A 13,415-nucleotide genomic window follows, 5' to 3' on the forward strand; every position below is an offset into this window, starting at 1 on the left:
CAGTAGGGACGATATTTCCAGGCCTTGAAACTTTAAACACAGCCTGTATCTCACTGTCAGAAAGAAGATGTTAAGTCAGATGAGAATAGGGTGTCTTTTAACCTGTGTGTATACCTGAGACATCAAGGTCTTCTCTGTTAAACCGCTGAGAGGAGGAAGACAAGAAGAGCACTAGAAGAAGAAGGTGAATGTTTAACCCCTTATGGGAATTTGGCATCTTTTTCTGTGCCACAACATTGTATGTGCTCGTGATTTTATGCTACTTAAAAATAAATAAAAAAGCAGCGAAAGACAGTCTACAAAATGCAGACAAAAAATATTTTAATGACGAGTTCATGAGTATGAAGAAATCTTTAGGATCATTATGACCAATGTCTTACAGGGTCTTACAGGTGAGTTACAAACTTCTAGACCATGTTCTGTATTTTCAATAGTGAAAGCAAAGTCACTGTGCTTAACAGAGGACATGTCATGTGGCGATGGAGCACTAACAATACAAAAGACATGGTTAGTTTTATTTTGCTCTGAATACACAAAGAAAACCCATTCAGACCACTACATTTTTACAAAAAGCCATATCAAACCTAATGACAGAGAGCTGAACAGATTGTCACTTTACACACATACAGTACATTCTCAATAGGATTAGCTTATGTCTTGTGCTGGGATGTCACACGAGTCCCAACTTCCACAACAGAATAAAAAATAAAATCCTGAAGGTCTTATTGATAAATCAAACCCTTACAGCTTAAAATAGTCTCTAAATGACTGGGAGGAAAAACATTACCTTACTGTAAATACATCTGGAAAACAACGTGAAAACCCCAAAACTGAGCCACAGAATCTGACCATGTTTTATTTTCTTTTTGCACCAAGAGGTCCCCAGCATGTGGTGTGCTCACAAACTTCACTTCTACAGTTAAAACATGTGACTGGCCTGAAATGGTCAAAAACCTGTGTTTGTGACCTAAAGGAGGAAGACAAGAAGAGCACTAGAAGAAGTATAGACTGAGTGAATCATCACATTTAAAAAACAAGGCTCTCTCCTTCTTGCTCCACTCCTCTCTGCCTGCTGTGTTGCTGGCGCTTGGCTGTGGCCCAGAGGAATTCTCTGGTGGCCTCAGTAAATATAACATTTGGAATTACTGCCAGAGCCCCCGTGTGTGGACTTAACCCAGTTCCTGGGTCCTTGCTGCGCTGCCTGCGGCTCTAAAGGGTAGAATAACAGGCCTTCAAGTCTGTCCTGACCTAGGTAAGGGACCGGAGAGGAATAATGGCTAATTTGGTGGGGCCAAAAATCCGAAGGGTTTCTATGAAGCCTCTTTCCAGCCCACTGGGACACCAGTGATGGGTAATGTGGGTCTTGTAAAGAAGTGGCTCAATCTGGTCATCAGGAACATGTGGGGAACAGGACTTGGTGCTCTAGACTATAATGAAAATCAGGCTTGCTCAATTGAAACATCATATGCAGTAGGGTCTGCTTTGAAGACAACTTCTCTGGTAACCTGGTCAACCTGCAGCAGTCCAACACAAACTTACAATCATCCAAAGTGCAAAATCTAAGACTTCTGTGGCTCAACATCATTGTAAAATAGCTCAACATTAAATCTACCCATGACACAGTATCATCCATTCACTTAAATCACAGCTAAGCGGTCAGTGTGGACAATAACAAGTTTAGGCACCTCGATGTGTGTGGTTTGCACATCTGAAAGGACTTAGCATCAAAACTCAACTGAGCATCCTCTCTTTCCTGCAGTTCACTGATAACTGATGGTTAGATGAACAACCAGCTCAGGAGAATGTATAACATTTTGACAGTTCAGTTATTATTTGTGAGCAAGAACAATGATTGTTAATGTCACTTAGACACAGTTTGTTAAGCTCTATTAGCAATGAATGTGACACTTTTTGCATCCAAATGAGACACGTCAGAGTAGCACTAATACTTATGAAACAAAAAGAGTCCGTATAACTGTCTGCTATGTTAGTCTCTCCGTCACTTTGCCCTGATGACATCAGAGATCACTCTGTGCTGTCGTATTTCTAGCTTTACGACAGACTTATCACTACATACAAGTGTGAAATAACTGTCCATATTCATAGTTTTACATCTGCATCCTCTTTAGAGTGGATTTTCACTTTAAGAATGCACAAGTTTGTTGGCTTTATGGCCATCATGCACTACAATTCATATGTGCCAGAACAGGACTTGAAACCTGTACAATTTATATTTAATCATCAAGTATCTATAATTATAATATACATTCCCACTTTGCAACAACAAATGTTGTATGTTACATATCTACAAACCGATGTGTGATGGGTGCAATACTGTGAAGAAAACAACAGACAGCACACCATATAGTATGTCAGTATTGCATATTGTAACTATATTTATACATGTTTATATAAATATAGATAAGTATATTTCTATGTACATTTTGATATTTCAACATTGCATAAAGAATAAAATAAATAATACAAATATAATCAAATCTCACACTAAGTATGATGTGAGAAATGTTATATTAGACCCAAAATAGTCCTAAGATGAAATAGTCATGATAACAGTTTTTACTCAGTTTTAAAAAATGGCCTACAGTCTGGTATAACAGTACGGGCTACACCACAATTACCCTGCAGGTTTACCATGTGGGACTGCTGGAATGACTGAAGAGGGTGGAATAAGGACAGGAAAGGTCAGGGCCTGTTTCCTTCTGCTCAGTCTGTCTGGGAATTTGTGTGTTTGTGTGTGTGTGTGTGTGTGTGTGTGTGTGTGTGTATGTGTGTGTATAGAGGTGTTTCTGTGTGTTATTGTGTGGAGATGTGCACAAGTCTGCAAGTGTGGTTTTTAAATGGTGTAAGGGCAAAGGCTGAGATAGTCTCTTGTGCTTTCACCTCCGGATGTCGGTGGCCTCGGGGTCTTCCTGGTCAGCCACCACTCTGGCTTCTGGACCCTGGCGGCGCAGTCCCTGACTGCGATTACGTGGGTGAGCACTGAAGCCCGCCTTACCGGCTTTGTCCTTGTCGCCTTGTCGTGGAAGGCGAGGAAGCTCCGGTTCAGGGTGGGAGGGCAAGAGGCGGCGGTGTTGCTCAACAGCGGAGCCAGCGGGCGATGGGGCGAGGGAGGAGCAGAGACTCAGGCTGTCACACAGAGCACCCCAGTTCTGCTCACACTGTAGGCGGACACTCCGTGTCAACGCCTCCTTCACCTCCTCTCCGCAGCTCAGGAGTATGTTCACCAACTCCACATATGGACTGGGCAGAGAGAGGCAGATTACTCACATGAAACCTGTGATTTAATGTTTGGAAGCACAATACATCAATGCAATGCAAATGACAGGAATAAATGTGACTGTACAATTATGCATGGAATAACAGTACAAACTAGTAGAGGAGTTCAAGAATGGTACACAATCAGAGATAAAAAAAGAAGGGACAGGCCTAGAGACATTCAAACATGCGGTCCAGACCAGGCACTCACCCTTTAGGGAAGAGATCTTGGAAATGGATCATCTCCACCATAACAGCCACATTCTCCTTAGCAGCAGAGCACAGGTTGTGTTTGATATAACACTCTCTCTGGAGCTGGAACACCATCTCCTTAATGGACACACACTTCCTACTGATACAGCTGAACTTGTGCCGTAGCCCGTGTGCCATACATTTCAGAGCATCCTTGATGAAGGATTTCCCCTGTGTACACACAGGGACATGTGTGTTAAGTGAACCCTCAAGACAAAGCCCCCTATTGATGTTGTTGACAGTTAGGAGCTCAGACATCAGCCAAAGGAAACACTTACACATAACAGTTTTGGTACTTTGGAGATGGCATACACCTGTTTCAACTGTGTACGTGTGATTGTATTAGAGAAACATTATAAGAATGAGTTAAATACTGAAGGGGAAGATACATTTCTGCACAAATAGCTGTAAATTGTGTTATCCCAAAATATTTTGGAGTTGTCTATATGTAGATTCCTAGTATGTGGCCCTATAGACATAATGTATTGAGTCCCCAGGCAGGCCTGGCTTGGCACGGCTTCAGCCTCTGCTATGTATAAAGTGGGAGCTAACTGGGCTTGTAGCCAGCTGGCTCATGACACTTTGGGCCTAACGGTACATGTATCAGTCCACTGAGAAGGAAGTGACCTTCCCAAGAGAGAAAAAGAGATTATTTGATGAGTGTCTGTTTCACTGTAATTCTAGAAAAGCTGATACATATTGAGGTATGTAGAAACTACAGCACAAGCAAAAAAAAAATCTGTTCACAGATGACAAATGTGGAACAGCGGACCAGTAAAATGGAAAAGGAATGTTGCCTCCGGTTAGACCATTTCTGCAAACAGACAGGAAGACTAGCTTAATACCTGAGAGTCAAATTTGCCAGCGTTGTGCAGGAACGTCAGGCAGATTTCCTGTAGCCCTCGTATCTCACAGGAGTTATTCTCAAAGCACTCAAACACACCACAGCCAACATCCCCTGCACTCACCAGGCAGTGCTGGATCTCAGCTGGAAAAAGAAAACAGGTTAAGGGAGGGGCATCATCTGTTCACAGCAGAGACAGCAGCAGATTGTTACAGGCGTGTTGGCAATGAAGACCATATGGCTTGTAGGCACAGCTCTCCACTTTCGCTCTGAATGTTGCATGAATGACAAAGCCATTGTAGCGTATAGCTATTTCCACAGACACAGGCGGTCGTTTCATGTGTTCACGACCTGCAGTCTGTTTCGGATGCACTTTGCTTGACAGAGAAAGAGGTACAGCGTAGGGGAGAAGAAGACTAATTTCCCAGGCTTAGGGGTTCCTGCAGAGGAACACTTGATGACAGATATTACTGTGTCATTCTGCACCACAATCCATCTGCACAGACTAGCACTGAGAGGGGATGGTGCATTGCAGATACAGCCTTGACTACTTGTGGAGGAAACACAAATGCAGTCATTTCTACGGTCTGTCACCTAAATGTACATCAAGTCTCTCATTATTTGATTCACAGACAGGTTGAGATTGCGTACTCAAATCACAATATTAAAGGTGCATCATTAGCTACACTGGGGGTTCAACAGCAGCCATACAGGCAAAAAAAGCCTTGAGAAATATGTAATTATGTGTCAACTCCTGCACATCACCAGTGCCCTTTCTTCTTACTGTAGCCATTAATGGAGAGGAACAAAGCAGAGGACAGAGGAAATAAATGACCAAGACAAAGTGAATTTCTTTCTTTTAACATCAAACTACTGTCGACCAGCTGGGAACCTGTCACATAAACTGCTGCCTATCCTTTTTGACATCGCAAGGAGTGTTTTATTTTTTCAAGTTAATATGGCAAATTGCAGGTTATGTAGGGAGCCAACAGTTTGGTTATGAAAACTCCAGCTGTTGGCCTAAGTAAAAAATAATTACAGGCATGATTTGTCTTGGAGGTGATAGCTAATGGGTGTGAGAACATATTTCTTTCAATCGGAAGTGCGCACCAATTGCGCAAAGAAGACATTGTCTTGGCCACTATCAACAGAGGATTAAACGGGAACATATTAGAAATCACATTTGTCAACAAAGAGCCTCTGTTGGGAAGGGCAGCAGAAGGCGGGAGAGACAGAGCTGCTACGGGGTTTGTAGGCACCGAGTTGAACTTTATTGTGCAGGAAAAGTGAGCCGCTGTAAGCAGTGCTTGTTTTGGCATCACGGGAATGTGCTTGGATCGTACGAGCTTGGCGGCAACGTGAATTGAATTACACAGTGGCGTTACCGGGGTTCTCTGCTGTGAAACCCGAAATTGGTTTTGTCCCGTTTTTCAGCGTGGAAGCAAAATTAAAAAAAAAAAAAAATTCTACTCTGATATTTTGACACAAGTTCTCACGGTGTGGCTCAAGTCATGCCGTGTATGGGGATAAGTCGGCGAATACTAAGGACATTTTCCAGAGAAAAGGCAGCAGCCAGAAGTGATATTAGGGCTTTGTGTTAATTGGGTAAATCACACAGATCTGTTTAGGGTATGTAAGCACAATTTCCCCAAAGGATTTATTCAATAAATGAACTCCAGCTTGCTTTCAGCACTGTCCGGCAACCACACAATCATTACTAACCTTACTGAACACATCACCCAACATTCATATAACGAGACAGCCTACACAACAAATGCAAAACCCCAATTAAAAAATAAAAATAAAAGACTGAAACTGTTACCTATAGCTCCTGCACACACCAGCGCGCACGCACACCTAGATGCGATGCCGTATACATTACCTAGCCTATTGCCTTATGCCATTCTATTAATAGTTTACTAACATATTGAATTTCAGACTGAGAGTATTTACAAGATATCGTCTTTCTGAGCATAGAAACGGCCCACTGGTGTGCACAGTAGCACCGGGATTTAAGTTTAAAACAGCGGACTGCAGAAATCACCACCGCACAGTTGAATTTGTAACCACAGAAGCACGTGTCCGGGCAAACCTCACGTAGGATGTGTGAACAATTGCAACAACCAAGAATCTCCACATTCTTATCCTTGTTGACATTTATTTCGTACCTGTATTCTGCAAGGAGAGGCGTCCTTTCTGGCTCGAAGGCTTCTCCGGGGGACTGTCATGAATATCGATATTATCCGATCCCACCTGCTCCAACACTGACAAAACCAGCAGCACCACGGCCAGTTTGACCAACATCTCTCCGACAGCGCGCTTCGATTCCCAGCAAAGATCCCGCTGTGTGTGTGTGTGTGTGTGAGAGAGAGAGAGAGAGAGGGAGAGAGAGAGTGTGTATGTGTGTGTGTGTGTGTGTGTGTGGATGTGCGTGAGGGTTCGCTCTGGATCAGTGATCAGCGCAGCTGCGGCTTGGTGTCTTCTGAGCCAGCTGTGGGACTGAACGCATGAGCTGGAAAGGATGCTGCCTATATTTCTCAGAGCCCCGGGTGTCAATTTGGATGAAGGAGTTAAGCAGGTGTTGTCGGTCGGGTTTTCACAACCAATCAGAGACGCAGACATCCACGTCCAGCGTCTAGGGGGAGTGTCCTGTGAAAGTCTCCTTTTTGCTTTCAAACTGGCGCTATATAGCAATATTCACTAGTGAGTTGACACTGACAGCTTTGGGGTGATCAAGCAGCGTTTCGCAAATCACATTTGCAAAGGCCAGCCTATAATTTGTAGGCATCGTGATAATCTTTTAACACTTCATATGATTTGCATATATTGCAAGATATCTCACAGTTGCTGCTTGTTTTTTACACATGCCAGAGTAAAAATCAACATGTCTTTGCCATAAAACCAGAGCACTTACTTAAACTACAAGGCTATGTAGGAGAGCAGTGGGAGGATCAAGAAATGCAAAGCTTGCCAACAGACTGAGAACTGAAACATATGATGTCCAAGTACTGTATATAAAATAGGCTTAGCTTGTGGGTCTACAACCTATAAATCAACAATGTAAAGTAATTAAATACAACCTCCCAGATGTCTGTAGTATATTTCACAGAAAGTGGGTGAAAGGTTAGGAAACAGAACCAACGAAAACGAAGCATATAGTGTATTCTGATAGGCCTAATGATTTAGAAACAACTGGATAGCAGAACTTTAATATTATTAGGATTTTGCCACAATAACTGTATACTTACAACTGAAAACTGCTTTTAACTTAATGTTTTTTGAGGTAGCGAAGGCGTCTGTCACACAATGCCCAGTATAGCCAGTGACAATGAGGTCTGTTACAGGGAGTGATCTAGGAATAGAGGACTAACACTGGTAGGGCTCCACATTTGGACACGTTGAAGCATTTTTTCAAGGGCAACACTTGAGGATGCCATGTGGAATAACTGCAACCAGAGAAGGAACATACAGTCTCTGTCTTCTAAATGTTTCCAGTGACCTCATGATGTTATTTCTTGCAGGTAGAGGCTTCTAGTGTGAACTGCAGCCTGGCACGTTGCTGTGTCGCTCATCATGCCAGAGGTCTGCTGGTGGGCAGGAGATGGTACAAATGGAATGAAATGACTAGGGTGGGCAACTGATATTAATTGTTTCTTCATTTTCTTAAGTAACACAGCATCCTCACTATAATAAACCCACCACCTAATTGTCTAAACCTCCAGGCAATCATCGATCTAACATATACAGACAACTACAATCTCATTCATAACTACAAGCAATTGTGGTTTTCCACTTCACTTGCATGGCTGGGTTGTGGAAGCACCTGGAGGAAACTCAGGGTGATACAGAGATTTCAAATAAACTCCCAAAAACCCCAGCCAGAAGGATTCTTGCTGGTGAAATGCTCAGGTTGGAAGCAAGCGTCTGGTTGGCAGACTAATGAGGAATAAGGAGGTGGTTTAGTGTCTGAAGGGGTGGAGGGTAAGGGCCCAGCTAATACCCAGACCCTGAGAAAAATACACTGCTGCTCAGGCGCCCATGAACATGACAAAATTATTGGTGGCTGCGTGTGTGTGAAAGACAGGCAGAAGAATATGCAGACAAGCAGGCATCTGAATTTTATAGATCTATTTCTTTGGAAATCTGTTTATCATAACATTTCATTTATTCTTATAAAATCCTTTTCATCTGATGCCCTGGCTCTGCGTGCTGGAAAACTTTGAAACCCAGGCTATATTTAGACCATCAATGAAATTAGCCCAGAGCAGGAATTGGACTCAGACTCTAACCTAACCAAAATGACGATCACTTACAGCTCTAAATAGAGATAATTACCGAGACTGCAGTATCTATCGTTTTAATTGAGGTTTTTAGTCAGTGGAGTGAATTTGGGAAAAGTCGCCACAGCTGAGAAATGAGAGTTATTTTGGCCAGGACATGGTGTAGCATAGAAAACCTCAACATTTCAACGTTCCCATTATATTCTTATGGTTGACTTAGTGATAGCCTTAAAATTTATGATGATCTTGTCCAATTTGAGTTTTTTTTATTGTTCTAACGTACGTTTTGATGTCATATTCAGTATGGTGGTAATCCACTTTTAATATGGCTTCACTAGGGACTTGGTTTTCCTCAGCAAAAAGGTTGTTTTCTACTAATTGGCTTACGCTTGACGTTCGTAAAGCGGAAATTGCAAGGCAGCAGAATTTCCTAAATCCACTTGGGTTGGGAACAGGGCACCACGCTGCACGTCTGGAGATGGGTTTGGTGCCTTTCCAGTGTGTCCATACCACCAACGAAACTGCCCACGCTGTGAACACACCCTTAATTTGGACCAATCAGTGCGCTGCGGAGGACCTCTGGCTTGCAGTAGCGTGTGCGTCACCGCTACCTACTGGTGATGCATTCAGGCTATATGGGAAATAACTTCATGAGGTCTTATACAAATATAAACAACCTGGAATTCTTCAGGTACAGTAGTAACGTAGAGACTTTATCCCTGTATTATTATAGGCTTAACAGACATGAATACGGTTACAGAAAACTAAACCATGTGTTTCAAAAGGCATGGATCCTTACTCTGCAATCAAAAGTTTGTCGTTTTGACACGAACGTTTAATCAAGACACGTTTACTAGCGTCTATAGCCTCGAACTCGAACTAAGAACTGTTATAGGCTTAATCACCAAGTGAATGATACGTTTAAAACCATTTAGCACGGCGGAACTGAAATGAATTGCTGAAAGGTGGAGAAAATGGCATTCTAAGGAATCATTTATATTTACTACTTGACATAAATGCAACACAAAATTGCCAAACTGGCAATTAAATAAGAACATTCAGCGGTCTAACGAAAGGAATGAATGAATATCATGATTTAATTCTGGATTCTTGAGGTTTAAAATAATCTTTGAATTAACTTTTTCCAGAGCTGCCTGCAGTGAATGAAAAGTTACTAAATATCTTAACAATATACAGTATTATTCTGTGCTTTCCGTTATATCACGAGTGTTACAGACAGAGTTTGCTCAGTTGTCATGGAACTGTAGATGTTCATCCACTGTTTTCTAACTTCTCATATTCTCATCAATGTTGGTTTGAAAGTTGACTTTGAATATATGTTTCAACTGTTTGTTTTGTGAGGGTGTTGCAGTGATGGTGCATATTATAAGACCATCCTCAGGCACTTGTCATTCACATCATGACTCCCTCTGTTACAGTCATGCTGTGAGGACTGTCATGGGCTGATGGCTACAGTTGGTTGCAGCTAAAATGATATGTTTTTATCCATCCATTCATCCATTATCTATACCGTCTATCTTGAAGAGGGTAGGGGGTGGCGGCAATGAACCCAATGTCATCTGACATTGGGAGGAAGGTGGGACACACCCTGGACAGGTCGTCAGTCTATCACATGTTTTTTTATGTGTATATTTATTCTGTATTCTTTATGCTATATAAAGGAATTATATCCTTCTAGTAACGCTTTCCAGAAAATAGACAAGTGGGCTTTGACAGCAGTAATGTTCATTCACTTTGACTGCTCTACTATAAACATATAGAAAACAGACGTGTCCTGAGTTGAGTCTCCTGAGGCCCTGGCAAGTGATCACCCATTGAAACCACAACAAAAAGGCCAAGCTGGAGTGTGTGTGTGCACACTTTTGTGTGAATTGAGATGTGGGGTTGCTTCACTAGGAAGGAGGCTTCTGTAATAGCAATTGTTACCAGTTTCTAGACTTATTTCAGTACTTTATGGGACGTGTGTGGGTGTAATTCAGCTTCAAGTTCAGACCAAGCAGTGGAGAACTGCTGGACAGTAACTCCTGAATGACTCCCTCGGACACGTCATTCAAGAACTTATATTGTCCTCTTAAGTCTCCTTGACTATATTGAGCATTAAATTAATGCAAATATGCTTTTATTCACTCTGTAGGTGAGACAGTCCCTGGTCTGATTTTTCCAGTGACTCAAATTCTTCCATTGTGATTAGAAAGATAACCAATTTGACATTTTCAGATGTGGCCTGGGCCACTTTGATCTTTAGTCAGGTACATATTTTAGATATGGAAATGTGACCTCAGTCTAAACAGTCATGACAAAGACTTTTATGTCCCTTCTGTACAGAATTTGAAAAACACAAACAGCTGTTTGGATGAAAAGGTAAGCAAGAACAACTGCAGGTGATTAGATGAGAATTTTTCAGAAAGCACATAACAAGAGAAATGTAAGATAAGTGTTTATTGACCCTAACCCTAACCCTATGTTGGGAAATGTGGGCAAACACCAAGGTTAAACCAGATAGTTTACTGGAATTACTTGACAATTTGGGAAATTTGCATTTTCACTTTCCTGTTGAGAGTTTGATGAAAAGACTGATACCTCTCTTATGTGTGTAAATATTAAGCTACGGTGAGCACCCTGTTGGCCTAACTTAGCCTAAAGACTGAAAATAGGAAGTGGAATCTGCCTACCAGGTTCTCTAAAGATCACAAATTAGCACATAATAGCTTGCTTGTTCAATTTGTATGATCTCTGTTTCATTCATATACTTCTACTCATGCATGGCAGGCATTTATTTGTTCTGGTAATGTTCTTTGCAATTAGAGAAACAGTTTAGACTGTTATTTTCACAAAAAGCTGCAACATTGGCTTGTACTGTAAACGTAACTTTAAAAAACCCATCAGAGGAGGGCTCAGTGTGGGACTGGGAAAAAAAGTAGCCTTGATATATGAAACGCCAAAGTCTTCGAGGAACCTTAAGATGATAGCTTGGTTTCTAAATTTGTGTATGTTGATGATGTCAGATGAAAACCTTGCATCTCCTAAGTGTTGACTTCTTGTGAGCTGCATTTAGGAGAAACATTCTTGTTTGAGCAGGATGACAGTGCATATTTGGCCTTATCCAAGACAGTTTTAGGAGTCTTTAGGAGTTGTAAATGTTACTGAGTGTGCATCCTCAACAGTGAGCTGTAAAGCCTTTCTTTCTCTTTACCATTAATTCAACCTTTGGGTGCATTAACTCACCTGACTCGTGAAAAGAGAAATTTAACTAGCCTAGCTCAGCAGGCCAGCTCACTTATTGTTTGCCTCAAACAGTGTGCTATTATAAGCCCCTTTCAGACATGCACTGGAACTCTGAAATTATCTAGACTTTATATGGGTGAGTTGCATGAGAAATGCAAATGTCACAGTCAATGCAGCCAGACTTTAAGCAGACTTAACCCTGCCAGCTCTATGTACAAAGTCTGCATAATATCCTAGTGAGTTAGAGTGAGCCCATGTGAGAACACAGCCACGTATAGTCCGAAGTATTCATTCAGAACTCGTGGGTATGTTGACGATGTTCTATCACATGACCGTTGTGAAACCGGAAAGAAAAAACCATCTGATGGTGAAGAAAAACTGTCATTTACAATACAGATGCAAATAAAATATCTAGCTAGATGAGATTTGGGAACTTCTGTTGTTAAGAGCCGGCGCCTGAAACTAGACTAGGTCATTTATTACCAAAACTGGCTATGTGACTGCATCATGTCCTGTCTCCTGCACTCTCTAGGCAGATAGACAGATAGACTCTGCTTTGTATTGGTTATATTGCTACAGCAGTGGCCGATTAAAAAGTTCTCCATCTCATTACTGTTCATATAAGCCCACAGGCCTCGATCTGTTGCCTCGATGAGGGCAGAGATGATGTCATCGTGGCTAGAGATACAGGGGTCGACCCCTCTGATAGGTGGTCACGCCTGGACAAAAGAGAGCTACTGGGACACAAAAGCCCCATTTAATGAGAGTTAGTCATTAGACCAGAGCAAGCTCTATGGGTGGCACATAGTGTCATAGCTGCTGAAAAGACCAGTGAGCAATTATTAAGCTGATTCAAAAGCCGGGCAAAGGTGTATTTAGATGACATCACTGAGGCAAAGAGAGCTTTCCTGGGTTATATTTTTAATTGATCACAATGATCCCCTACCTTTGCCTTGATTCATTAATATTGAATCTAGGGATGTTATATTTATCATTATGGTCAGGTCTGGAAAATGTGCAACATAATATGACACACTTGCCCCTGATTAGAGATGAAGGGTCTTTTGTAGCAGCCTGACAATCATTAAAACTTCTCCTCTGGCTTGGCTTGTTTATTCTCTGGTAATTACCAAGTGATTGTGTGGCCTGTGACCCACATTCAGAGTCAGGTCAGCCAAGACATGGGGGATAATTGACAAACTTCAGAGAAATGCACGTAGAGAAAAGTGGATAGTCATTTGTTCCTGCCTCATTATACTGTGTTAGAAGACAAGCTGGCTCACAGTATTCTTGCAATGGGACAATACCGCTTTACACTGTAAGACCAAAATGTGGGCTCTGGTGTGTATATGTCTTTGAGAGGGCATATAGCCCTAGGTGGTTGAGAATGACCAAGCTAAGATCCTGTGGGACTTCCAGATACAAACTGACAAACTGGTAATGGCCAACCAACCAGACATAGTAGTGGTGGACAAACAGAAGAAGAAGGCCGTAGTGATAGATGTAGCAATCCCAAG

At 41.9% G+C, this 13,415-nt stretch overlaps 1 protein-coding gene across 1 annotated transcript; it reads right to left on the bottom strand.

Annotated features, from left to right (window-relative positions):
* Positions 1 to 316: 316 nt before the first annotated feature.
* stc2a (stanniocalcin 2a) lies at positions 317 to 6,914 on the bottom strand. Its single transcript, XM_020596437.1, has 4 exons — positions 6,541 to 6,914; positions 4,374 to 4,516; positions 3,488 to 3,699; positions 317 to 3,261 (listed from the first exon to the last, which is right to left on the bottom strand). The coding sequence occupies exons 1-4, from the start codon at positions 6,674 to 6,676 to the stop codon at positions 2,898 to 2,900; spliced, it is 855 nt and encodes a 284-aa protein (XP_020452093.1). The 5' UTR covers positions 6,677 to 6,914; the 3' UTR covers positions 317 to 2,897.
* Between the last annotated feature and the right edge of the window lie 6,501 nt (positions 6,915 to 13,415).

This window comes from Monopterus albus, unplaced genomic scaffold (assembly GCF_001952655.1).
Source record: "Monopterus albus unplaced genomic scaffold, M_albus_1.0 scaffold2.1, whole genome shotgun sequence".
Taxonomy (NCBI): Eukaryota; Metazoa; Chordata; class Actinopteri; order Synbranchiformes; family Synbranchidae; genus Monopterus; species Monopterus albus.

What these genes read in the sequence shown, in the direction of transcription:
- stc2a (XM_020596437.1), bottom strand. Translation starts at nt 6,676, where the DNA reads ATGTTGGTCAAACTGGCCGTGGTGCTGCTGGTTTTGTCAGTGTTGGAG. An exon ending in CCTCTCCTTGCAGAATACAG is followed by an intron (nt 4,517 to 6,540) that starts GTACGAAATAAA and finishes TTCTTTTTCCAG; the next exon opens with CTGAGATCCAGCACTGCCTG. An exon ending in CAAGATCTCTTCCCTAAAGG is followed by an intron (nt 3,262 to 3,487) that starts GTGAGTGCCTGG and finishes CTCTCTGCCCAG; the next exon opens with TCCATATGTGGAGTTGGTGA.